Source organism: Puma concolor, chromosome B2 (genome assembly GCF_028749965.1).
Source record: "Puma concolor isolate L17-30 chromosome B2, mPumCon1.1.hap2, whole genome shotgun sequence".
Classification (NCBI taxonomy): domain Eukaryota; kingdom Metazoa; phylum Chordata; class Mammalia; order Carnivora; family Felidae; genus Puma; species Puma concolor.
Genome location: NC_141671.1, coordinates 13,831,432 through 13,857,704, shown reverse-complemented (window position 1 = coordinate 13,857,704; position 26,273 = coordinate 13,831,432). Strand labels below are relative to the sequence as shown.

Genomic DNA, 26,273 nt, shown 5'->3' with positions numbered 1-26,273 from the left:
AGAAGACGGCTAGATTTTTTTAAATATCTTTATTTTTGAAAGACAGAGCATGAGCAGGGGAGGGGCAGAGAGAAAGGGAGACGCAGAATCCCAAGCAGGCTCCAGGCTCCAAGCTGTCAGCACAGAGCCCAACACAGAGCTCGAACTCACAGGGTGTGAGATCGTGACCTGAGCCAAAGTTGGAAGCTTAACTGAGCCACCCCAGGAACGTTGAAGACAGTTAAATTCTAATGTCTGTTTCTGTGTGCAGTCTCCTGCAATACATAATTTTGGTTGACATATATGAAGAGAATCAGTCTCAGACAAAAACATAGTTGGAAAAGGGAGGAGCTTTGTAGATGATTTTTATCCTTTGGTATCACACCCCCAGACCCAAGCAGTGGTAGTTTCTGCAAGGTCAGTTGGCCCAGCAGTTGGAAGTGGTACTTTTCATACTGTGTTACGTTACATTTATCGTAAAGTTTTATTTAAGTAATCTCTACACCCGACGTAGGGCTCGAATTCATGACCCCAAGATCAAGAGTCATAGGCTCCTCTGACTTAGCCAAGCCAGGTGTTTCTAAAATCCGTTGGTTTGCCTTTGGCTTTGAACATCTCTCTTATCCATGCACAATTTGATAATGTGTTGTATTGATCACTTGAAAATAATGGTTTGGGGCGACTGGGTGGCTCATTCGTTAAGTGTCTGACTCTTGATTTTGGCTCAGGTCATGATCTCACGATCTCACGGTTCGTGGGTTCCAGCGCTGACAGCTGGGAGCCTGGAGCCTGCTTCGGGTCCTGTGTCTCCCTCTCTCTCTGCCCCTCCCCCACTTGCACATGCTCGTGCGTGTGCACTCTCTCTGAAAATAATTTGTTTTTTTAAATTTGAAAAAACGGTTCACCTGACTACCTCTTGTAGCGGTCAGCACCTTTCATTAAGCAACCATCAAACAATCCTCATCTTCCCTGACCTCATCAGAGAGGTATTTTAGTGTGGAGAGACTTTGAGACTCGATGGTGGCAGATAAAGCTTTTCCACAACTGTATTTTGTGCCCCAAATGGTGAATTCCATCATTGGCAACAAAACAAAAACCAAATAACAAAAAAAAAATCTGTTCGTTATTTCCCACCACAGGGTTGCTGTATTCATTTTGGTGAAAACGATGGACAGATAACTACATCAGTCTTTCTTTGAAATAAACGTAGCATGCCATGAAACTGCTGCCTTGTGGCTTAAATAACCGCCACACGAGTGCTTTTCCCTACAAATAACCTGCTTTGATCAGGGGATGGGCTTGGTGTGTACTTCCCAAATTGTCACACAAAGTGTGTGTGCTCAGGGGTCAGGATTTAGTGCTACTGACAATTTATACTTTATCATTCCCTGAAATGAAAACTGGCTTGTCTTTCCTTCCTTCTTGTTAAGTGCTAGTTTAAAAAAGAAAATAGTTTTATTGAGCTATGATTCACAAATCCCAAAATTTACCCAAAGTGTACGATTTAATAGTTATTAGTACACGCAGAGTTGTGTGTCTATCGTTATAGTCACCTTTGGAGTGCTGTCATCTGCTTCCCCTGAGAAACCTTGTTCCCATCAGCAGGGAAAATCCTTCCCATTTTCCTGAACTCTTTCCCCACCCCCACCCCCACCCGCAGCCTGCTAATCTACTCTCTGTCTCTGTGTGTTGGTCTTTTCTGGGCGTTTCGTATGAATGGGCTCCTACAGTATGGAACCTGTCATTAATTTCTTCAATTTATCGGTGTTTTCAAGATCTCTTTGCACTTGTGCACGTGTGGGTACTTGACTCCTTTTATTGGATGGATGATACCCCGTTTGGCTTATCTACATACCAATCGGTGAACCTTTGGGTTTCCCCTATAGTTCTTAATTATTAGTATTTATTCCCCCTCAGACATTTGTATGCAAGTTTTTATGTGGAACTATTTTTTTCAAAATGTTTTAAGTTTGGGGCACCTGGGTGGCTCAGTCGGTTGAGCGTCCGACTTCGGCTCGGGTCATGATCTCGCGGTCTGTGAGTTCGAACCCCACGTCGGGCTTTGTGCTGACAGCTCAGAGCTGGAGCCTGCTTCAGATTCTGTGTCCCCCTCTCTCTCTGTCCCTCCCCCACTCATGCTCTGTCTCTGTCTCAGAAATAAACATTAAGAAACAAAATTTAAAAAATGTTTTAAGTTTATTTGCTTTGAGAAAGCTCACAAGTGGAGGAAGAACACAGAGAGAATCCCCAGCAGGCTCCACACGGTCAGTGCAGAGCCTGGTGCGGGGCTCGAACTCATGAACCCTGAGATCATGACCTGAGCCAAGATCCAGAGTCAGTGGCTCAACCAACTGAGCCACACAAATGTGGACCCATTTTTTCTGTATTTTGTGTACATATACCAGCAAGTGGAATTGTCACGGTAACCCTGTTTCCCTTTTTGAGGAACTTCTGGCCTGTTTCCCAAAGCGGCTGCAACATTTTGCATTCCCACCAGCACTACATGAGGGTTAGAATTTCTCCGCATCCTCCCCAGGACTCCATTATCTGTCTTTTGAGGATAGCCATCCTAGTGGGTGTGAAACGGTTGTTGTCTCGTGGTGGTTTTGATTAGCATTTCCCTGATGCTAAATCCACCTTTGTTTTGTTCCGTTAATGAAATCAACACAGTGAGAAGGGCAAATAGTATCTTGGTATAATTACGAGAATAGTTGTGACCTGGGAGGGGTGCCCTGAAAGGGTCTCCGGTTCCCCCAGGGGTGAAGTCACTCATGAAGCTCGTAGAAAATGTGGGCTGTGTTTTCAGCATCTATTCCTTCTTGCACGGGCAGGGCATCAGCCACGCGTCTTTTCCCCCAAGAGACAGAAATGTGCACAGGCCAGACAGTTACCTGTATGGAAGCCTTCTTCATGCCGCACCTCCCTTCAGCAGGGAGGCCAGAGGCGGTCTTGCCACAGGCCGATTTCTAGCCGTCTGAGATGGTCCTTCTGAACATGCAGCGATGAGGTTTTGCAAACCTCTGTGCAGGATCGCCCATTTATCCCCGGTCTACAGATGGGGAAACTGAGGAGTCAGTAACTTGTCTGGGTGCAAATGGCAGTGCTGGAGTGGAGTTGCCATGATGCAGTGTTAGGAAAGGGGACGAAGCCACGGAAGAAAATCGTTCTAACCAAACAGAGGGAAGTAATGACAGAACTGGTACTTCTTCAGTAACAAAGCATGGAAGGGTATGGAATATTTGGGATTTAAAACACAAAAACCAAAAACCAAAAAGACAAAAAACCAGCTTCCTGTGCTGTGTTTCCATAAAGGAGCTGTGTTCACTGCTTTAGAAAATGGGTGAACGGTCAAGAAATGCCCAGATTCATGTTCCTCACTTGTGTTTTAATCACACTGAAGTATGACTTCTTACGGATGTTGCTTTTAATTTGTCTTGAAAGTGAGCACGGATCCTGCCAGCTTGGTGTGATTGATGGGCTCTGACGGAGTGCAGTTACTTACACTTAGAATAAATGCCAACCATTTGAAGCTCTCCGTTTTCCCTGTAACCGAGAGTACCCACTGGAACCTTCCATGACGCCAGATCGCGTACCATATTTTGACGCAGTGAGCTCTTTCACTGCAGTATTGAAAATCTCTTGAGAACATGTAGTCAGTCACTGGTGCTGGGAGGAACTTTCCAAATCGAGATTCACATCCCGTCCAGGCACGTAACAGTAAATCTGTTAGACCGTATCTGGGGTGGTAACAAGTGGACCAAAGAAGTCCGTGTAAGCAATTCAGTCGATTATCAGGATGGGGCGTCTGATGGCTCAGTCGGTTGAATGTCTGACTCTTGGTTTTTCAGCTCAGGTCATGATCTCATGGTTCCTGGGTTCGAGCCCCGCATCCAGCTCTGCACTCTCAGTGAGACAGTGCTTGGGGTTCTCTCTCCGCCTCGCATGATATCTCTCTCTCTCTCCCCCTCTCTCCCCCTCTCTCCCCCTCTCTCCCCCTCTCTCCCCCTCTCTCCCCCTCTCTCCCCCTCTCTCCCCCTCTCTCCCCCTCTCTCCCCCTCTCTCCCCCTCTCTCTTCCCTCTCCCCCCTCTCTCTCCCTCTCCCCCCTCTCCCTCTCCCTCTCTCTCAATAAATAAATAAGAAAGAATTAGGAAGACCAGTGGAGGAATATCTTCGCATTTGAGAACATGGGCAGGCTTTCTAAGCACAGAAGCCGAGACAGACTTTAAACTAGAAAAATGGGTTAGCAGATGCAGCATCACAAGAGCTAGGAAAGCCAATGGCAGATAAGAGGAAAATATTTTTCACCTCTGTGGCACGAAAGTAATTGACAGGACACGACAGAGGTGAGAGAGAAGGCCTATGGAGCTGCGGGCACACGTTTGGAGGCTGCTATCCTCGGAAGAGAGGCTTAGTTGGTTTTGAGCCCTCGGAAAGGGCTGTGGGTGGAGGTGAGTGTGACTTCTTCGCGCCCCCGCGGGAAGAGACTTCCGCTCCAAGGAGGCGTTGACTTACAGCCGCCTGGGTGCACTTGGCCTGGAAGTCTGCCTGGTGGGGGTGGGCATGGCCTGGAGAGGAGGTGCCTGGGGGGGGGCGTGGCGACCTTTCAGGCCCGCCCGCCCCTGTCTGTCAGGAGCCTTTCTAAAATGAGCACTGGCTGCACTGCAAGGGCTCCATGTGGTCTGTTCTGCCAGAGCCTGTGGGGAGTCTTTTCCCTCTCCTTCCCCGAGGACACAGGCCAATATTGCCCGCATAGTTTGAGGGCAGGGGAGGCCTGTGCTGTGGGAGGGGCAGATGGTAAAAGCTCATTGTATTCCGTGGAGAGGGGCCAGACCCCCCCCCCCCCAATCCGGGCTCACAAGCCCCAGCTGTAATGTGGAAAAAAGAACTCCTGGCAGGAACAGAATTGACCGTCAAAGTTGCTGGGTGTTGCTGTTCTCTTTGGAATTGCCTGGGTGGGTGGCATCATGGCACATGTTTGGGGACCGGGGAGGCGGTGAGCTTGGGAGGCAGGCCAGCCTGCCGGTGCTGGTGACGGGCAGCATGACGACTCCTCCAACTTATCTGTAAAATGGGCCTGACGACGTGTTGCCTGTCCTTTTGGACGTAAAGGCAGTGAGTGTGCCTCACTGCCGTAGCCGGCTCACCTGGCTTGTGGCAAGCATGAAATGCATTGGCTGCTCCTGCTGTTAGGGCTTCTGGAAGAGAAACAGGTCCAGCTCTGTTGCCCTCTCTCGCTTCTCTGGTCACCGACGGGATGGTGAGCAGATCTTCAGTCTCAGAATGCGCAACTTTGTTTATTTGTTTATATGTTTATTTTTATGTTTATTTTTATGTTTATTTTTGAGAGAGAGAGAGAGACCCAGAATCCAAAGCAGGTTCCAGGGTCTGAGCTGTCAGCGCAGAGCCCGACGTGGGGCTCAAACTCACAAACCGTGAGATCATGACCTGAGATGAAGTCGGACGCTTAGCTGACTGAGGCGTCCCTAGAATGCATAACTTTAAATTGGAGAAGATACGACTTCATTCCATATGCCCCGTATCTTCATACACCAGGTGGTTCTGTTCTTGGGATGTTGACTGTGTGTTCATTTCTTTTTTTTAAACGTGTGATGTTGATGTTCTGAGGGCCGCTGGGTTTTTGTTTTGTTTTGTTTTGGTAGGGATTTTTTAAAAATAGATTTTTTTCAGTCTTTTCAACCAAAGCAAATAATTCTTTGGGTATGCTTTATAATGGTTTTTGTCCCGGGGCCTAGGACTGTTCCCGTAGTTTAGGCTGTGGCGGTGGAGGTGGTGTTGTGGTCTTGGGGTGGCTCGAGATACGGGGACTTGGCTTTCTCCCTGGCTTCCGGGCATTGATGCTGGATGGTGGCAGAATCTAATGTGGTGACCTCATTGTCCCTCTTTCCTTCCTAGTTTTCAATGGTTCCAGCAGGTCTCCACGGGAGAAAGAACCTGTTCAAAAACACAAAAGCAAAGAAGCCACTCCCGGGAAGGAGAAGCACAGCGATCACCGGACTGACAGCCGGAGGGAACAGGCGTCAGCGGCCCCGCCCCCAGCGGCCCCCTCCACGGGTTCCTCGGCCAAGGGGCTCGCTGCTAACCACCACCACCCCCCTCTGCATCGGTCGGCTCAGGACTTACGGAAGCAGGTAAACCCGGCCTTACCGCACAGGTGACCCCGCTCCGGCCCGGACGGGGCCTGCCCGCCAGGTGCCGTGTCCCCGTGTCACCATCTTAACTGAAGGGGACGTGGGAGTGGTCGCCTCGAGAAATCCGTACCTAGAGGGCTCAGGAAGCCAGGAGGGTGACGGCCAGAGGTGAGCTGGGGAGGGAAGCACGGTGTTGGCACAGAGGTGCTGGGTGTGCAGGCCTCTCGTGGGAGCGGCTCTGGCACCTGCTCCAGACTCCAGGCGCCTCCCTCTGGTGGGTCTGGTGTGTTGGCGCCTGTTGGCTGGGCAAAGCGACTTGTCGCCTTCACTGCCCCTCCTCCACCTGTGTCCTGGCGCCCGATGGCTCTGAGCTCGGTCGTCCTCTCAAGCCTGGAGAAGCTGTACCTTGAAGACAGGCCCGCAGACTGCCTCGCGCTGTCAGGGGACAGTCCTGGACCGCTTCTCTGTCGTTCTTAACGTGACAAGTTAGCATCTCCGCCAGGACTTGGGGGCAGGAGGCGTGCACGGGCACACGCACCACTGAGCAGTCCCCGTGTGCCCGGGGGCGGTTCACCCCGCACACGTCAGCCTGTACCTCAGGATCGCAGCTCACGGGTCACATTGTTCTCCAGCCCCCACTGCCCCCTGCTCGAGGTCGCGTTAGATAACACGGATCCTGTTGGGAAACTCTGAAGAATGGCCTCAGGGTCTGCCATTGTCATTGTCCCAGTGTTCCGTCCTTGGACAGTGATTTCCCGGGACCCGGAAGGCACAGCCTGGAGGAAGGCACACGGTGAAGGGCTGTGTCACCCGGGTCAGTGGCTTGTCACTGACCCCTCGCTCCTGTTCTCACTGCATTTTAAAGTCAGGGAGCCATGGGGATCACAGATCTCACTGGGCACTTGTGACACACAGCTAACCTTTTTTGCAGAATGGATGGAGTCGGGGCCAGGTATGTGTGGGCCAGAGAGATCTCCTGACCTGCCATGTTCTAGAATTACTAAGAGATGGTGGGAACATACTGTAATCCCTCCCCTTGTGGAGCTGTTTTTATTTTGTGAGAGTGCAGGCGAGCAGGGGAGTGCAAGAGAGAGAGGGAGAGAGAGAGAATCCCAAGCAGGCTCCACACTGTCAGTGCAGAGCCCGACTCAGGTTTTGATCCCAGGAACTGAGAGATCATGACCTAAACCGAAAATCAAGAGTCAGACGCTTAAGTGAGTGAGCCATGCAGGTGCCCCTGTGGAGCTGTTCTTTACACATGTCCTTTCTCATTCTTGTTAATGTTGTTTGTAAATTTTTCTTTAATGTGTATTTTTGAGACGGAGAGGGAAGGAGGGAGGGAGGGGAAGGGGCAGAAAGAGAGAGGGAGACCCAGAATCCAAAGCAGGCTCTGAGCTGCTGGCACAGAGCCTGATGTGGGGCTTGAACTCCTGATGAACCACAAGGTCATGACCTGAGCTGAAGTCAGATGTTTAACCAGCTGAGCCACCCAGGCGCCTGGGCCTTTCTCATTGTTCATGATGCTAGAATAGTTTCTCTGAATATGTGTATTTGCATGCATGCATGGGGGAGAGAGAGAGAGAGATTGTGTGTGTGTGTGTGTGTGTGTGTGTGTGTGTGTGTGTGTGTGTAGTTTTAACCTTAGTTTTTTTGTTTTTTTAAAGGTACTTTGGGGCTTAAAAAAATTTTTTTTAATGTTAATTTCTAAGAGAGTGCGATCAGGGGAGGGGCAGAGAGAGCGCGAGAGAGAACCTTAAGCAGGCTCCACACTCAGACCCCGAGGACCTCGGGCTTGACCTCACAACTGTGAAGATCATGACTTGAGCCAGAATCGAGGTCAGACACTTAAGTGACTGCACCACCCAGGCGCCCCAGTCTTGGTGAGGTGAGCAGGCTGAGAATCTTCGTGGCTTTTCCAGGCAGGGTTCTCGCGTACCTGTGTCTTCATCCTCGGCCGTGTTACCTTGAGACTGAGTAAGTAGTCGCAGCATATTTTAAACATTGGCCTGTCTTCCGAGACCCAGACGACACGGTTTTCGCAGAGACCACAACTGCGCGCGATGGTGGAATTAGCCCGCGGGGTCGGCGCTGGGCTCCCGGTTTGCAGCCGGAGGCACCGCCGTCCCTGTGTTTGTGGCCCGTTCTCTCCCCTCCATTCCCAGATCGGACAGCCTGATACGCGCTCTGATGGGATTCTCCTACAGGTGTTTCGCTTGTGAAAGAGAAGAATTAAAAAGGGTCCCAGAGTAAGGGGAGCTCCCACCTGTGGGGCAGGACTGAAGGGTTTGGAAGGGGACGAACAGGACTTCACATTCACACAGATGCGTGACCGCGCGTGCACACGTGGGCACACACACTCGCCCCTTCTCGAATGGGGCTGGGTGGCGGACCCCTCTGGTGTCCGTTGGTCACAGCTCATCTTCAGCTGTCAGCTCGTGCCCCTCGGCTCGGGATTTCTCTTTGTAGCTGAATGCTAGGAATTGGCACAGCTGGCGGGAGGAGCTGGGGGAGCAGAGAGGACCCCGCGCCCTGGCTCCCCGGCCTGCGTGCGTGGCCCGTCTCACTGTGCGGCCTGGGAGTGAGAGGTCCGGGTCCCCGTGCAGATCAGCCTCCTGTCACCCAGCGACTGCAGAGACCTGGCTCTCGTGCTTTGCTCGGGTCAGTCTTTGCAGGTGGGGTGTCCGCGGGCAGCGCTCAGGGCTCTCTTCCCCCCACCCCTTCCCCTCCTCCTCTGTGTCCTCGGCCTTCTCTGTCTGGCCCAGGGCGCCAGCTCTCCAGTTCCTGTTTGGCACTAACCAGGACCTCCACTGAAATTTAAGATCTTTAACGCTCCTGGGCCCTGTTGTTCATTTGGATGCAGTCACACTGACACCCCCACCCCCACCCCGTGATATTGGGATAAACAAAAGGACGAATTAGAAACTGCCACATCCCAGTATTTAAAATACAGAGAAAATAAGGTCAATGAAAGCACGTTGTAGATTCCTTTGTAACTGCCTGATGGAAATGACTAGAATCTGACCTTTTCATCTTTCACCTGCAGAAAAGATTGGGGCCAGAGGATATGTGGGTCTTTAATTTTAAATAGGATTAACTTCTTCAGGTTCGCCCCAAAAGAAGAGGGTGAATGTGAATCGTGTCAAGCGGTGGTGGGAGGTGTGGGGTGTGGTGTTGAGGAGGTGCCGCTCCCCAGGGACTTGACCCTGTTTGCTCTGATGTGGCCGGAGGCACCCTCTGCTAACTCACTTGCCCTTTGTACTGAAACGGCCCCTTCCCCGTTACCTTGCACAATGTCATGTGCTCGCTGCGCTTCCTCGGAGCCCAGGAATAACCTCCCCCGTGGCTGTGTCTCAGCATGAGGGGCCTTGCCAGGCTTCTCTCGCCTTTGTGGTACCAGAAGCACGGTGTCTGTCATGCGTGTGTGACTGCCCTGGGATCGTCAGGGCCACTGGCAGGATGATTTGGACATGTGCTGAGTGTTGGACACAGGAGCAGCTGATGTTTTCCTCTTCGGTTCCTTCACCTAGCAGTTCAGCTTAAATGCAGTAAAAGATTAGCACACGCAGGACGGTAAAACCAAAGAACCTTATGCACCTAGAGAGCGTTTTATAATGGTGGTTTCAGGGTACCTGGGTGGCTCAGTCAGTTAATCAGTTAAGCATCTCTGACTTTGGCTCAGGTCACAGTGAGTTCGAGTCCGGCAGCTGGCTCTGTGCTGACAGCTCAGAACCTGGAGCCTGCTGGGGATTCTGGGATTCTGTCTCTCTCTCTCTCTCTCTGCCTCTCTGCCCTTCCCCTGCTTGTGCTCACTCTCTCTCCCTCAAAAATAAACAAACATTTTAAAAAAAAAAGTTGGTTTCCAAGAGCCTCGTGAGGAGGTGTTCGCTTTTGTAGATGTTGTGAGGTTGGTAAGCCACGATGTGGATTGTTGGGCCACACCACTCGCGGTCACTGTCCTCATTTATCGTGCTGAGGCTGAGCCACAATGTGAAAGAAACGATCGCCTCCTACAGGCAGCCCGTGGGCACGTTTGGCAGAAGATCTGCTGGGCTCCGTTGTTCCCTTTGGAGGTTGGGTCCTCACAATAAGCTGTACAGGGGTTGCTGCAAATGTGTTGGCCTCAAAGATTCAAAGAGGGGGTTTAAATTCTGATTAAAGAATTAGGAGTAGTTTTGTTTTTTAAAGTTCTGGAAAATAGGAACATCCAGAGAGAAGGTCAGAAAATCGCCTGCACTGTAAGACGTTCAGGGTTTTAGCCGTGCCGCTCAGCGGGTCGTGCTTGTAGTTGGATTTGCAGGTGTTGGTGGCATGGTATTAAGGACTCCATTAAGTCACCTGTAGTGTGGGAGCAGGTGCTCTCAAAGGGTTGGGGGCTCCTACCAGAACCCAGCCTTGCCTTTTTGTTGGGAGGGTCCTGCGCTCATTAACTAGGGTCTTACCCTTTCTCTCACGAAGGGGTCTGCTGCACCAGGAGGCCTTCCCCTCCGCCTGTCTGGTGCAGTTCTGTGCATCTCAGGCTCTTTGTTTTTAATCCAAGTCTTAAAGTCCAAGTGGGCTGTCCCCAGCCTCCCAGCTCTGAAAGGATGACCAGAGGCTCCCGACTCAGCAGCTCCCTCTGGTGGGGAACAGGAGCTTGACGACAGGATTCCTGGTTGTGAACTTGGCTCGGACTTCTTTGCCATGAAACCTCATGGCTGTGGGCCCGGAGGAGCTTGAGCTACGGTGGTGGGTGGGCGGTGGTGGGCCAGGGAGAACAGGCTGCAGACATCCCACCTCCTGCAGAGCTAGGTGGGTTTAGGGGGAGAGGGATGCAAAAGGCAGAAGTCCCTGCCAGAGCCCAGAGAAGGAACAGCTTGGAGAGCTGTAGTTATTCAACCGCAGTGTTTCTCTTGCACCTTGGAAGGTTCTGCTGCATGCAGCACGTTGCGTTAGGCCTCCAGTGAGCTAAGTGACCTCTTTGTCACGTGCTCTGGGTAAGTACTTCCTCAGGTGTGCACAGTGACATCTGTGAGCTGGCTGAGTGACCTGGGTGTTTTGTTAAGCTCAAACTCGGTGTTTGCCCTTTTTTGATAAGGTGGTGGGTGGGAGGAAACCCTCCAAGGCAGGGTAAAACAATGCCTTCCACCACCATTCCTTTGCTTTCTTTGGTAACAGTTGAGCACTGGACCCCGAAAGACCAAGACGGGCCAAGGAATAGGCATGTGTGTGCGGACAGGTGGGTTCCTGGGTTGGGAGAACGTGACCTCTGCTGTAGGCGGAACACAGGTGTGCTGGGTGGGAGGAAGAAATACGGTCAACGAGACACGTCCTTTCCCGTCTCCGTAGGTGATTTCTCAATCAGGTTCATTGAGTTCAGTGAGTTGTGAGGTTGATGCATTTAGTCTTTGAGCTTGTGATGTGTGGACCTGCACGCATAGGGTTTGGGCAGCGGCTTTTGAAGGGGACTGTAAGCATGGTGAGGAAGCAAAGGAACAGAGGAGCTCGCTCTTCTGGTTGGGCAGGGCAGTTCACTGCACATCTTGGCAGGAACCACCCATATTAAAGTTTACGGAAATACGTAAACAAGAAGGGGGGATTCTTTTTGCCATTGAAGACGGTGAAATACTTCTCTAGAATTCTGCCCTGTGGAAAATGTACCTCCCCATAACCTAGCACAGCAGGAAAGGCCATCAGGTGCCCCCAAGGGGGCAGAATGCATCCATTCAAGGCCCCTGTGCTTTTTTTTTTTTTGGATGTAGAGTCTGAGAGATTCTGACTCTGGCTCTCCAGTCTCCCCTGGGTGAACCCTAATACTGGGCAGGAGCAGGGCCAGAATCGTTACGGGAACACTGAGCTGTTGGGCTCCCGCCCACACTGATCAGATCAGAGTCTGGGTAGAGGGTCGGGGCGGTTAGGCTGCAGAATCAGCTTTATTTTGAGCTGGGTGAAGAGTTGGAACAGGCCGTCCTCTCAGTGGTTCAGGAGAGATCAAAGGCCTAACGGGTGTGTCTTCTATTTTCTGGGCAGTGGAATCCTTCTCTGAAGATGCTGGATCCCTGAGGTCTCTCTCTGTCTCGATGACGGAAAAGTTTCTTGGAGCCACAGCAGGACTATGTATATGCGGTTTCTGGTTTTATCCTAAGTGGCTCGTTTTGGTTTGAGCTAATGAAAGCATTTGAAAAACACCATGAAAAACTAGAGATCTTTGTGTCCCTCACTTTACCTTTTATTCCAGGTAGGAGTGGTGCCCACGTTGGGAAGTTTCACCCACCCCCGGTTGTATACATTTATTTTTAACTTCTTGTTGCCAGGCTGTTTGCTGTTTTGTTTTAATTTCCCATTTCTTCATTCCACTCTCTTCTCTCCCCCACCTGATCTGGTCAGTCCTGCCTCTCTGTACTCTCTGTAGGGTGGTGGGCAGTGGTGGACCTGACCGTAAGTCCTGGGTCTGCCCCTCGGCCTCCCAGAGGGGCCTGGAGTCCAGAGGTCCAGGTTGCCTCACCAGAAACCTGGTTCCCTGAATGCCCCAGGCTTGGCTTCTGGAACACAGCCTCTTACCAAGATGTTATGGCTTTGATTGCACTGCGTGTAACTGGTGGCACATAGAGAAATACCCTTCTTTCTCTGTTTCCAGAATCTTCTACCGATGGTTTGTTTCAGTTCTTAAAGTATGTTCCTGCCTCGGCGTCAGCATCACCTGGGACCATGTTAGAAATTCAAATTCACGGGCCCCATCCCAGACCTAGTGGTCTAGGAAACCCCGGGGGTGGGGCCCGGTGATCTACGGGTTCTGAGAGTCACTGATGGGAAAGTTCTGGTTTTGTGTTTGTTTTCCCCCACTTGGGCTGAGTGCATTTCCCTGGACGTAGTGTAGAGGTCACTCAGACAGACACGGGCCCTGTCCTGGGGAACCTGATTCCCGTGGGAGCACTGGGGGCTGATTGGGAACACACGACCTTTGTGCTGTGATGGGAGGATGTGCTCCTGCGTGACCACAGCTGGTCGGTCAGCTTCTCTGACCTGGGAACACAGGCTCCTTCTATCCAGTCAACCTCCTCGTGGGGGTTACCGGTGAGAAGCAATGGCTGTAGTTGTTCCATTTCCTGCTGATTGTGTGATTTCTAGTTGGCCTCTTTTGGGGGTGGGGGTGCTTATGGAACCTCGGAGTTCCCGTTTTGAACTCTTGGTGCAGATGAGAGATCGATGCCCAAGATGTTAGTGACCTGTCAGAGGCCAGCAGCAGCCACAGCAAACAGGGCTGTGACGTGATGGTCACAGAGCACTGCACCCAGCAGTGGCTTCTGGCTGGGCCTTCATCATTCTCTGGAAGTTTCGCATTTCCAGTGTGCACCCGTCACTCTCTGGTTTCCCTTTATAAGCAAGGGTGTCTTTATTTTTTTTTAGTGTGTGTTTATTTTTGAGAGCAAGAGAGTGAGTGCACAAGCAGGAAGGAGGGACAGAGGGAGAGGAAGACACAGAATCCGAAGCAGGCCGCAGGCCCTGAGCTGTCAGCACAGAGCCTGACACGGGGCTGGAACTCACAAACTGTGAGATAGTGACCCGAGCCAAAGTCAGACGCTTGATTGACTGAGCCACCCGGGCGCCCCGACAAGAGGGACTTTTATGTGTCATAGAATTCCTGTGGTGTCCAAGTTGCGAGCCGGCTGAGACAGGTTCTAACCGGATGTGGAGGTTTTGTCGAGGGTGGGGAAGCCAGCTCTGCCCATGCAGAGGAGGGACTGGCATCTTTTGCTTCGTGGAAGAGGTCAGGTGCGTCCGGCGAGGCGGTCCCCGGGGCCCAGTGTCAAAGGTGACGGGGCAGACGGATGCCAGGGGCTGGCAGTCACGTGTCTGGGCTTGGCCTGCGACCTGCACGGGAGCCGGGCCACATGAGTGCGCTTGTTCTTTTCTTTTTGTGGTATTTTTGTATCTTTCCTTTTTTAGCACATAGATTTAAAAATTCTGTGGGCAGAGCATGCTGTTCTGTGGAGCAGAGTGGCGAGCACGTCTTTTCTCGGAACAGGGGTGTGTGTGTGTGTGTGTGTGTGTGTGTGTCCCTGTGTCCGTCTGTCCCCTCTTCCCCTAAATGGGCAGGGGTTTGCTCCTATAAGTGTCCTTAACCTGTGACAAGTGACTGGTAGGCGAGTGGACAGGTGGTCATGGTGAAACCTTGATTTTCTGGAAGAGCCACCTAACACGCATGTGAAAATATGCCCCGGAATCTGTGCCGCGGGCACTCGGGTCGGGCCGCGTGTGTTTGTGTAGGAGGATAGGCCTGTGTCTGAACCGCAGTCTCTCTGTCTTCAGTTCCCGGCCGCGTACGGTATTTGACGACGGCCCCGCACCTCCCCCTTCGCGAGAGCCGGCGGCCAGCTCGGTTTCGTCACCGCGTGCCGCGAGGTCACCCTTTTGGAAAGGTTACTAATTCTGCTCTTCTCGCCTCTCCCCCTCTGCCTCTGCCGCCTCCCAGGTTTCGAAGGTAAACGGAGTCACTCGAATGTCGTCATCTCTGGGTACAAGTGCGACCGGTGCCAAAAAGATGCGCGAAGTCAGACCTTCACCGTCCAAAACTGTGAAGTACACTGCAACGGTGACTAAGGGGACTGTCACATACACCAAAGCCAAGAGAGAACTGGTCAAGGAAACCAAACCCAATCCCCACAAGCCCAGTTCCGCCGTCAACCACACAATCTCAGGGAAAACCGAAAGTAGCAATGCAAAAACCCGCAAACAGGTGCTATCCCTCGGGGGGGCGTCCAAGTCCACCGGGCACGCCGTCAATGGCCTCAAGGTCAGTGGCAGGTTGAACCCAAAGTCATGCACTAAGGAGGTGGGGGGGCGGCAGCTGAGGGAGGGGCTGCGGAACTCCAAGAGGAGACTGGAGGAGGCCCAGCAGCCCGAGAAGCCGCAGTCGCCCCCCAAGAAGATGAAAGGGTCGGCCGGCTGCGCCGAAGCCCCCGGCAGGAAGGCGGCCGCGGCGGTCCCCGCGGCCCCGGCCCCCGCCCCCGCGGAGAGAGCCCCGCCGCCCGGCCACGCCAAGAAGGAGGTGCCCGAGCGGAGCTCGGAGAGGAGCCGGCCGAAGCGGGCCGCGGCCGGCAAGAGCACGCCGGGCAGACAAGCACACGGCAAGTCGGACGGCGCCTCCTGTGAAAATCGTTCTACCTCGCAAACGGAGCCCTTGCACAAGCCGCACGAGGCGGCGGCCAAGCCCGACAAGGGGGGCGGCCGGGCCGGCTGGGCGGCCATGGACGAGATCCCCGTGCTCAGGCCGTCCGCCAAGGAGTTCCACGACCCGCTCGTCTACATCGAGTCGGTCCGCGCTCAGGTGGAGAAGTACGGCATGTGCAGGGTGATCCCGCCTCCGGACTGGCGGCCCGAGTGCAAGCTCAACGACGAGATGCGGTTTGTCACGCAGATTCAGCACATCCACAAGCTGGGCCGGCGCTGGGGCCCCAACGTGCAGCGGCTGGCCTGCATCAAGAAGCACCTCAGATCTCAGGGCATCACCATGGACGAGCTCCCGCTCATAGGTGAGGCCCGCCCGCCCCCGCCGCCCCTGTGCGGGCCCACCTGGTAGCCCCCGGGCCGCCCTCTGTGCGCTCGTCCCTGGTGTCCTTTTCTCTGGTTGTAAGGACATCGGTCATACTGGCTGACGACCCGCCCAGACACCTCATTTCACCCCACTCGTCTCCTTCAAGACCCCGTTTCTAAATGCAGTCCCATTTCTGAGGCACTGGGAACTCGGGCTTGAACACGTGCACGTTTGGGTGACACAGGTCAGCCTGTTTTCTCACTGTCCTCCTCCTCTTTCCTCACACATCACTGTCTCTGGTGATCGGGCAGGGCCTTGTCAGAGGCCACAGATCGGGGGACGGGTTTGAGGTTCTCCTGAGGGCTGACTGAGCCCACTGCGGAGCTCACCTCGGTGGCTCCCCGTGCAAGCACGTGTCCCGGCAGCTGCAGGGCCGTGGCCCCCAGAGCCCACGTACAGGCCCCCGATGTCCCGGGTCCCTCTTCCTCCCAGAAAGCTGCTCGTCCCTCTGGGGTTCTCACCCTCTGTCTGGGTTGGGCTGGGTTTGCTTTGGGGACGGCTGGGGAAGGTCTCACACCCTTTCCCTTTCGGCTCCAGACCTGTGAAACGGGCATGTTCCTGCCTCCGTTTCAGGGGTCCCGATTTTGTAAAGGCGGTGAGGAAAGGAGCCATTTAACTGCCACTGACGTGTCAGGGATTGACCGTCAGGGCTCCCTGCAGGGGTGAGGCGAGGGAGGCGTCCTTACCTTCTCAGCAGGTGCCTGCAGGAACTGATGCCTGAGTGAGAATCCCGACTCGGGGTTGTGGGAGCGGGCTGAGCAGGCGTGAGCTTTTGGTGTCGGCTGCACCCCGCGTGTCCTCTGAACAGCACCAGGCCCTCCGGGCTGTGGTGAGATGTCTGAGCCCCACCCCGTGCAAGGGGCACCGTGGTTCTTCCGGGGATGGTGGGGGAATCAGGTGACGTAACGACAGCCAGCAACCTTTCGTCCAGAGTAGGTTCTCTTGGTCTTGACTCCTTCACGCAGTGCCTGAGGCTGGGTGGACGCGTCCCCACGGTGCGTGTGTCTGCAGTCTTTGCTGCTGCCCAGCAGCGTAAAGCCTTGTTTGTCCCCATCCCTGAAAGGGGTGCTCAACTGGCCCGAGCTTGGCCGCCTTGCAGGGCAAGGGGCTTAACATCTTCGAAGCAGTTTTCCAGGCTCTCCCGGTACAGGAGCTCCTTCTGCCTCTGTTCCCAGCCCCTGGGGGAGCAGGTGTGCCTCGGGGAGCAGGGGTGAGGGAGGCACTTGGCCGCTTGGAAGCCTCGCGGCCCTGCAAATGGGCCCAGCGGTAGCAGGTGAAGAGTCCGTGGAATGGCGATTTCCAAGCAGCATGTAAATTTTCAGGTGCTGCTGGATTATGCTCTCCATAGAGGAAAACACAAAGGTATGGATTGCCGCCTCCCCAGTCAGCCTGTGATCTGAGTGCCTGTGGCTGGCGGAGGGGACTCCCTTCCCTGTCCGCCTCTGCAAGTCTGGCACTGTGCCGCCGGCCCCACATCTCCCCACTTTGAGCTGGAGACCGGAAGCGAGTGATGGCATCTCCGCCTTATGGCCTCTCCTGCCCAAGGAGGGCGAGCTTCCTCACTGATCTCACCCAGCAGAGCTAATGACCTTCCAGTTGCCGACTCCCCTGGTGTCTGACGGGCTGGGGGACCTGTTCCCGCACAGTCTGCCCGGGGCACCCACCTCGTGGTCCCACGATGCCCAGGAGGCTGTCAGAGTCCACAGGAGCTCAGCTTCTTTCACTTTGTTTATAAATCTATCCACACGCTCCAAAGACCTAAAACCTAATTTTTGCTGAACTTCCCTAGCATTTTGTTACATATTTACTCCCTTAATAGCCAGTGGATGGTTATTCTGGAAGGTTTTGTTCCTCCTCTGTTGTCTGGAGGGAGGTTGCTTTCCAGGCCCCACATAGATAGTCCCTCTATGAGCGTTTTTCAAGTATATTTGCTTTTGATGTGCATTTGTACAGTCCTGAGAGTTGATCGAGGGGGTTATCGAACACTAGCCCACACCCCACCCTGAGACTGAGGTAAGCAGTCTCTCGGGGGCCGTGGGCCAGGAGAGAGAGGGTTGAGGGACAGTCAGACCATCTTTTTGCCCTCTCAAATACTGCCTCTTGCCCTGGAAGTCAAGGGGGTGGAAAACCAGTCTTTGTGCGTGTGTGGACGAGATGGGAACCGACAGCGGGCGCAACACGTACGGTTTCTGCCGTCACAGCCGTTGCGGGGATCGCTGGGACATGGGTGCAGCTGGGCAGCACAGCCCAGGCCCTGTCCCTGTCTCCAGGGACGGGCCCCTGCTTCCTCACCTGGCTCCACCTGACTCTTGGGGTTTGTGGTGGGGGGTGGGGGGTACCCCGGTACATGCTGCTCCTGCTGGGGGCGGGGCGCCTCCTTTCATTCGGGCCTCCGCTTACCTGTCAGCTCCCTGGGGACACCTCTCCTGACCATCCCAGCTGAGACGGCAGCCCCTTAGCTCCCCAGCCCCTCTGCCTGCTTTATTTATCCCCGTGGCCTCCCAGATCGTCCTTGTGTAAGCACTAAGCTCCCTGAAGGCCTGGACCAATTCCATTCGCCGCTCTGGCCCCGGGGCCCAGCAGCATCCTTGGCACCTAGCGGGCGGCCCCGGACTTAACCAGCTGGAGCAAGAGGGTGTCGTTCGTGGTCCTTGTCACTGAGTGTCCCCGTGCTTTGTCCCCGTCCCAGGAGGCTGCGAGCTCGACCTGGCCTGCTTTTTCCGGCTGATTAACGAGATGGGCGGCATGCAGCAAGTGACTGACCTCAAAAAGTGGAACAAACTGGCGGACATGCTGCGCATCCCCAAAACCGCCCAGGACCGGCTGGCCAAGCTCCAGGAAGCCTACTGCCAGTACCTGCTGTCCTACGACTCCCTGTCCCCGGAGGAGCACCGGCGGCTGGAGAAGGAGGTGCTGATGGAGAAGGAGATCCTGGAGAAGCGGAAGGGGCCCCTCGAGGGCCACACGGAGCATGACTACAACAAGTTCCACCCCCTGCCTCGCTTCGAGCCCAAGAACGGGCTCATCAACGGCGTGGCCCACAGGAACGGCTTCCGCAGCAAGCTCAAAGAGGTGGGCCAGGCCCAGCTCAAGACGGGCCGACGGCGACTCTTTGCTCAGGAAAAGGAAGTGGCTCGAGAGGAGGAGGAGGACAAGGGCATCCTCAGTGACTTCCACAAATGCATATACAAGGTGGGCCCCCGGCGGGGCTGGGGGGCTGGCCGTGGGGCGGGGCTGTGCGGGCCCGAGGGGCCAGGCCGCGGTCTCCGGTGGCGCCCGGAACGGCAGTGTGTGCAGCTGCGGGCGGGATGCAGGCCTGGGACGTCTGACCGCTGTGAGCCGTGACCGCCGGTGAGCCCCATGCTGGCTCCAGGTCCTTGGATCTCCTTTGCATTAGGGGGCATGGGCACCCATGTGCCGGGGACACAGCGGCTTGGGTGTAGACGCCCACGGGGCCGAGTCTGCCCCTCGGAGCACCCCCAGCCCTTCCAGGTGGTGGGACCTGCTCAGTCGGGCCGGACTCCCCGGGCTCGGGGCACTGGCTTCCTTTGCCTCCTTGTCTGGATCCTGAGCCGCCCATCAGCCCCTGGCTCTGCCCGGTCCCTTCTGGGGAAGCGATCAGCGCAGGCCTCTGCAGGGAGTTGCTGGGGGGGCTTGCGGGAGGGAGGCAGGAGCCTGGCAGATAGAAGCGCGCGCGGTTTTCTCCTCTGCTGCCAGATCGCATGGCTGCACCTGCTGTCCTGAGAAGTTCCTTCCTCCAAAAGGCAGGTGGAGTCCCTGTGAGGGCTGCCTGCCAGGGTGAGCAGGACACCTGGCACGGTGGGCACATCCCAGCTGGGACCCTCACCTGGCGAGCCGTGCCCACCCCTGAACCCCCCCTGGCAGTGGCGTGGCAGTTTCATGGTGCACTGACAGGCTGCTGTGGATCCCCGTCGTTCCCCACCCGCACTGCCCCGGGGCCCTGCCTGGTGGAGTCTCCATGGGCTTCTGATGCCGATTCCCTCCCGGAAGCCTGGGACTTTTGCGACTCCTCTCCGGGTTCTGGGTCTTTCCTTTCTGAGCCCATGGGAAGCCCCCCCCCCCACCCCCAACCCCACTCCGGCTGCCCTGTGCCACACTTCCTTTTCCTCCTGGGCTGTAGTCCTGTGCACCTTTCTGGAAGAAGATGCCCTGCTTGCCTAGGTAGAACTTTCTTACTAGACCCATCAGGGCAGGGCTCAGTCTCCTTTGCTCTGGTTCCCCATTCTCATCCCCTGGCGCTGTCCCCAGAGACCCTGGGTGGGGGGCGGGGACCCTTTTACCCTTGGGAGATAAGGGAGAGGAAGCAGGTGGAATACATTCAGGCGCATGTTTGGGTGTTCCTTGGGTGTCTGTTTGAAAAGCTCTTCTCGGTTGAAGCCATTTGTTAAATCCGGCGACTCCAAATAGCCAACTCCAGAAATGAGATATTTTCTACTTGTCACATTTTTCATTTAAGAAGGTCAATTCTATGAGCATGAGGTGAATCTGAGTAGAGGGTTTCTGGAAACGTGCCCTGTAACTGACAGCTTTAGGGTTCATCACAACAGTCTGGCCGTGGTGGCCACGGGGGTGTCGGCAGCAGCCGTGTGCGTGCCAAGGGCCGGGGGGCGGGGGGGGCGTCCTGAAGCCCTTGGTCCTCCGTGGGTGTTGACTGTTGGGCACCAGGTGTCATTTTCGCGAATTACAGGTGCTCTGCTTTTTGGGTGATGCAAAGCCCTGTCTCTCTGGCTGGTAGGTTCTTCCCTTGTAACGTCTGGAGAAGTTTGCAGTCGCCCCACGCGGTCCCTTTCTGTGCTCTAGAGCAAAAGCAGATGCCACAACGTGCATGCCGATCGCTCTGACTTTCCTTCCTCCGGAAGGGTCTGTCACCTGTTCTAAACCCGTTAGCTCTATGGGGGTGCACGTTAGGGAAAAGCCACGTCTGCCGCTCTGCATCTGGCTCCCTGCGCTCACGGCCCTCACTCACTCATTCACTAAGGGCTGGGGTTCCACAGGCCAGAGACGTAGTCCACTCCAGCGCCGCTCCGTCTCCAGCCCCCGGCACTAGGCCTAGTATACAGTAGGTGCTCAGTGAGTACCTCTGCAACCAAGGGACAAACGTGCCCGGTCAGGAAAAGCACAGCTCTGACCAGGCTTGCCTCTGCAAAACGAAACCTCCTGTCTGTGGAGGTGAGAACGGAGTCTCCGGTGGGATTCCCGGGCCGAAACCGTGAGCCGTCTTGAGCACGTCGCTGTGGAGACCGCCGGGCAGGGGGCAGCAGAGGGCAGGGTGCTGGCCGCCCTGATGCTAGGTATCTGGCACACTAGGTGCTCCCCGGGAGGTGGGAGGGGGCAGTGCGTGGCTTCTGTGGCAGAGAACGAGCAGAGCGCTTCTGCTCCCCAGGTTTGCTCGAGGAGGCTGCACGTTTGGCTGGCTCTCAGGTGTGGAGGGTGCCTGACGTTTGTGTCTCTCGGGCCCTCTCCCATCCCTGGTCCGGCCCCAGCTCCGAGCGGGTCTGGGATGCCGCTGGTTTCTTCCCTGGCCCCCAGCCCCTCCTCCTGCCCCTCAGGTGGGGTAAACTGGGGAGTTATGCGCCCTTCCCACATCGTACCCCCTTCCCCGTAAAGCGAAGTGTGCTTCTGTGTGTCACGGGTGTGCCTGTGCGAGGCCCGCCTGGTGCACGGCCTCCATCTCTGCCGGATCAGGGCAGGGGTCCGTCTGCTGCTGGTGCGAGGCCGAGGGGCCCTCTTTCCCTGCGGTCGGCACCGAGGACCCTCCGGAGAGCACGTTCTTCCGTGGTTTCTGCCCATGTCAGCTCAGGACACACAGCGGCCGTGGTCCAGGACGGGGGTGCGGCCTCGCGTGGGGTTGGGGCTCAGTTTGGCTTCTCACGCTTTTTACTCTCGTCTTTGTTTTCTTTCCAGGGAAGGTCTGTGTCTTTAACAACTTTTTATCGAACAGCAAGAAATATCATGAACATGTGTTTCAGCAAGGAGCCCGCCCCGGCTGAAATCGAGGTGAGCGCGCCTCCCGGGGCCCCGGGCCCCCTGGCGCCCGATGGTGCTGAGGGGACCCCCGGGGCCATCGTGGGTGTCTGTGTGCCGGGGGCTGGCAAGTCGTCACCGAATCTAGACTCACTCAAGGGCACAAGAGGTGCAGCGAAGAGTGTGTGCCTCCCCCCGGCCGGGGGTGGGGAGACGCCAAGTCGGGGTTGAGCTCCGGGCGCGTCCCCGGCCTGGGGGCCACTCCTCACTCCGTCGTCTCTTATGTAAGAGAATGTTCGGAATCCCTTGAAACCATGGTTGCACTTTTTCTCTTCTCCCCTGTTTTCTCTTTAATGGGATTGGCAGATTGCCATCTTTGTGCTTCTCCCAACTCTGTTCTTGGAGTTAGCGTGAGGCTGGGAAGCCCGGAGCCCTCCTGTGCCCGGCTGATTAGGGGGCTTTCTGGGTGAGCCGCTGCAGGACAGGGACCGGATCTGTTTACCTCCCCCACCCGGTGCCCCGCGCCTGGTCCTGTCAAGGGAAGGAAGCCGAGCTCCTGTGGCTGGTCGAGGGCAGCGGCTGGTGGGCGGGTCTCAGACTCCGTCTTCCTGTCAAGCATGTCTGCCCCTCTGCACACACCCGTGCTGACTGCTAGGGGCCCGGCTTCTCCGGGGTGGGACCTCAGGACAAGTCCCAGGACGGGCCAGGTCAAACCAGGCCGCACGGGCCACACACGGCAGCCATCAGAAGCCCAGGACCGGAGCCCCGGCCCCGCAGATCAGGCTTCCCCATTGGGGGAACCTCCCCGTGTCTGGTTTTAGCCCTGAGTGTCGTCCTTCCCTTGGGCCGCATGTCTCTGCTGATCTGCACAGGGCCGCCCCAGCTCTGTTCCCGGGGTGGCGCCTCCAAATACCACACCACGGCTTGACCCCCCTGCTTTGGACCCGCGGAAGCCACATCCCTTCAGCCACGACTCTGGGTCACACTTGCTTCCCAAGTGCTCATGGCATTTGTGGGATGTGGTGGCAGGAGAAAGCGATGGGACCTTTTGGGGTGAACAGTTGGGCTGGGAAGAGAGGCCTTGGCTGCTCAGCGCAGGTCCCCGTGGGGGCCTCAGAGGCCGCAGGGTTTGATCCTGTGTGGGGCACGAAGGACACACAGCTTGTTTTAGTTTCCTGCTCAGGAATTCGTTCTGAGAGTCTTGGTTTCTCCTAAGCACTTGCCTAATATTTGAACACCAGGGGAAGGTCTGCTAAAATCCAGACTTGGATGAGTCGGAGTCTGTCTAGCTTCTAGATCCGCCAAAGAGGTCTGGGCCTTCCTCTTGGCTGGTGGCCGTCCCCTTCTTCCCCAGGTGGCCGTTGGTCGGTCTCTACACCCGGTGGCAGGGCTGGGCCTCGAGCTATCCCCTCACACAGACTCTGTTCCTCCCCTTCCAGGAGACACGCTTAAGGAACCCAGACACATAATGTTGTGGGATTTTTTCTTGGGGCTTTCGACCCCTCCAGGCTGGTCCCCCTTTGGAGAAGTTGTTGTGGAGCCTGTATGGTTCGTGGTAGCACTTCTCTGAGCCAAACTGCACGTCGTGACACCCGTTGCTTGTTCGCTAGGCTTCCTCCTTTCCGTGTGGTTCCAGCTAAATGGGGTCTGCCAAGGTATTAGGGAAGATGATGCTGTGCTTCTGGAATGAAAATTGAAAACAAAAAAGGCCTCTGAGTTGGGGGAACTGCCTGTGGGAAACTTGAGCACATCTTAGCTGTTGGCAAAACACGTTCCTGACCCCCCTCCGCCCCTGGCTGTTTGGGTAGGACTCCTTACAGTCACCTGGTAGGCTTTTAAAACTGGTCATGTGACATCCCCCTGGCACCCTGTCCGATTTAGTTGGCTGGATCACAGTCCGGGTGGAAGTAGGCTTCACTCCTGGTGATTCTGATGCACAGACGGGGCTGAGAAGTCAGGATCACCCGTGACTGGAAGGGAGGAAGGTGTGTGTTTGTCAAGATGGCCGACCTGGAGGATCTTTATAGGATGATGGGGGGACGGCTTCCCCCTCCTTCCTCTCGTTGCTTTCCCCCTGCTTTTTGTATAAATAACTTAAAAAAGTTTTAAGTTTATTTATTTTGAGAGAGAGAACATAAGCTGGGGTAGGGCAGAGAGAGGGGGAGAGGGAGAATCCCGAGCCGGCTCCGTGCTGTCAGCGCAGAGCCCGATGTGGGGCTTGAACTCAACAAACCGCGAGATCGTGACCTGGGCAGAAATCAAGGGTCGGACGCTGAACCCACTGAGCCACCCAGGTGCCCCATATGAGTGACTTCTAAAACTTTGTAAAAATACACATAACATAACATAACCACCTCAGCCGTTTTTTCTGTGTGCAGTTCCGTGGCATTCAGTGCCTTCACGTTGCCACGCGACTGTTCCCACCATCCGTCTCCGGGATTTCATCCTCCCAGACCGAAACTCTGTTCCTGCTGAACGCTAACTCCCCGGCCCCTGGCCGCCAGCGTTCTTTTCTTTCTCTTTGACCGTGATGCCGTGTGTCCGTGTAGGTGGAATCACACGGCGCCTGTCCCTTTGTGCTCGGCTCACGGCATTCAGCCTCGGGTCTTCGGGGTTCATCCACGTGTCTGCACGGCCTTCCCTTGACAGGCCGAGTCCTCCATCGTGTGGATTTCGTGCACCTGCCAGTGGGCGTTTCGCTGAACGTGGTGACCAAGTCTCGGTTGGCGCCCGTCCGCGGTTCTGTGGGATGTGTCTGCTCCAGGGCGATCCGACCCCTGCCACCTTACTCTGTGCTGTCGGAGGCGCCCCGCTGCTCCCGTGGGACGGGCTCCTCGGCCGCACGTCGATGGCCTCGCGCCGACCCGCGCTCCGTGACTCGCGCACGGCGCGGTGCCGACCGGGCCTCTCCTCTCCCCACAGCAAGAGTACTGGAGGCTCGTGGAAGAGAAGGATTGCCACGTGGCCGTGCACTGTGGCAAGGTGGACACCAACACTCACGGCAGCGGATTCCCAGTGGGAAAATCAGAACCGTTTTCAAGGTAACGGCCGATACTGTGGCCTGCACTTGGGGGCCTCGGCGGCGTCCCCCCCCCCCACCCCCCGCCAGTCTGTGACGCCCCTCTGCTCTCCTCTGCCGCAGGCACGGATGGAACCTCACCGTCCTCCCCAATAACACAGGGTCCATCCTGCGTCACCTCGGTGCTGTGCCTGGTAAGCCTGGTGCGGCCGCGGTCTTCCGGGTCCCGAGGCCCCTTGCCCCAAACGACCAGGACGGGACAGGAGGCTAGCGGCGTAGATCACGTAGATTGGAAGCTTTGGTCTTTAGCGTGCAGAGGAATGGGATTGTTGAAGTCAGAAAAGTGTGCAAAGGTGAACCGAATGGTAGCATCTAAAAGTGGGGGAGACACTTCGTGGCCAAGGTTTCATCTTGAAATTGGTATTTTCAAAGCTGATGTCCTGACTCCTTAGGGCTGGTGTGGGCTCAGAAGTGATCGATGGCTTGCAGAGGGCAGGGACAGCCAGGTGCCCTGGGGGTTGTGGTCACTGGGGGTTGTGGTCACTGACGGCTGGGCCCCTCCACACGCTGGGGGGTGGTGGGGGGAGCAAGCGATTCCTCGAGGCCTCCCCAGAGAGTGGGGCCTGAGCTTCCTGCCTCCATCCAGCACACGCAGGAGTTCAGGTCGACATGTCTGTGGGGCGTCCTGAGCTGAGGTTCAGCGGGCCACGGCACGTGGCTGGTGGATGACAGTCCCCGTGTGCTGCCCCTCGGGGCATCTTAGGGCTTCCCGCCGAAACTCGCAGATGAAGATGTTTTTAAAAACCGTTTTGTAACCGTGTCTGCCTGCCTTGGCTTCCTTTCTGCGTAGCTAACAGGAAGCACCTTCTCCCGAGCACCTTCTCACCGGTGTCGTCTGACTTTTGAGTCCTGTTTTTTTCTTTTTCTCTCCGCTTGGGAAGAAGGCAGGGGTTTCTAGGTGCCGTCACTCAGGGACCATGTGGCTGTCCTTTTTAACGCCTCTCTCCCCCTTGGCAGGAGTGACAATTCCCTGGCTAAACATCGGCATGGTCTTTTCTACCTCATGCTGGTCTCGAGACCAAAACCACCTTCCCTATATCGACTACTTACACACTGGTGCTGACTGCATTTGGTGAGTACGCCTGCCATGGGGGCCCCAGCGTTCCGGAAAGTTCCACCTCTCACCAGGTGGCTGACCGCCCCCGGGAGCTTGCTTGTGTGGGTTTGGTCCTGTGCCCCCCGGTTCAGTCACAGGATTTCTTAGCTCCCTTGGAAGCGCTTGAGGTGGCGGGAAGGTTTCGAAGGAGGTTTGATTTGCTCGAATGGTGAGCAAGGTTGAGCATCGTTTCTTGTGCTTATGGGCCATTTCTGTTTCTTTTTTGTCAGCTGCCTGCTTACCCTTGTTTTATCTTCTGGGATGTTATTTGTTGGTGGTGTTTTCTAGGACTTCGTGTCCTGTTAGGGGTAAGAGCAGTTAGGGGTGTCACAGAAGGTGGAGTGGTTGTGCTGGGTCCCCAGCCTTCCCCTCACCCAGTGTAAACCGTCCTCTCCCGGGCCTGGTGTGAGGTT

General features: G+C 55.6%; 1 protein-coding gene across 8 annotated transcripts in view; it reads left to right on the top strand.

Annotated features, from left to right (window-relative positions):
- Window positions 1-26,273, top strand: part of JARID2 (jumonji and AT-rich interaction domain containing 2) — a 273,116-nt gene that overhangs the window by 232,210 nt on the left and 14,633 nt on the right. For all 8 annotated transcript variants that reach the window (XM_086706218.1, XM_086706216.1, XM_086706219.1 and 5 more), the window contains 7 exons: window positions 5,894-6,129; window positions 14,579-15,638; window positions 18,390-18,892; window positions 21,626-21,718; window positions 24,608-24,726; window positions 24,828-24,898; window positions 25,722-25,836. In XM_086706218.1, the coding sequence (XP_086562344.1) occupies window positions 5,894-6,129; window positions 14,579-15,638; window positions 18,390-18,892; window positions 21,626-21,718; window positions 24,608-24,726; window positions 24,828-24,898; window positions 25,722-25,836 (2,197 nt within the window). The remainder of the gene's footprint in view (window positions 1-5,893; window positions 6,130-14,578; window positions 15,639-18,389; window positions 18,893-21,625; window positions 21,719-24,607; window positions 24,727-24,827; window positions 24,899-25,721; window positions 25,837-26,273) is intronic.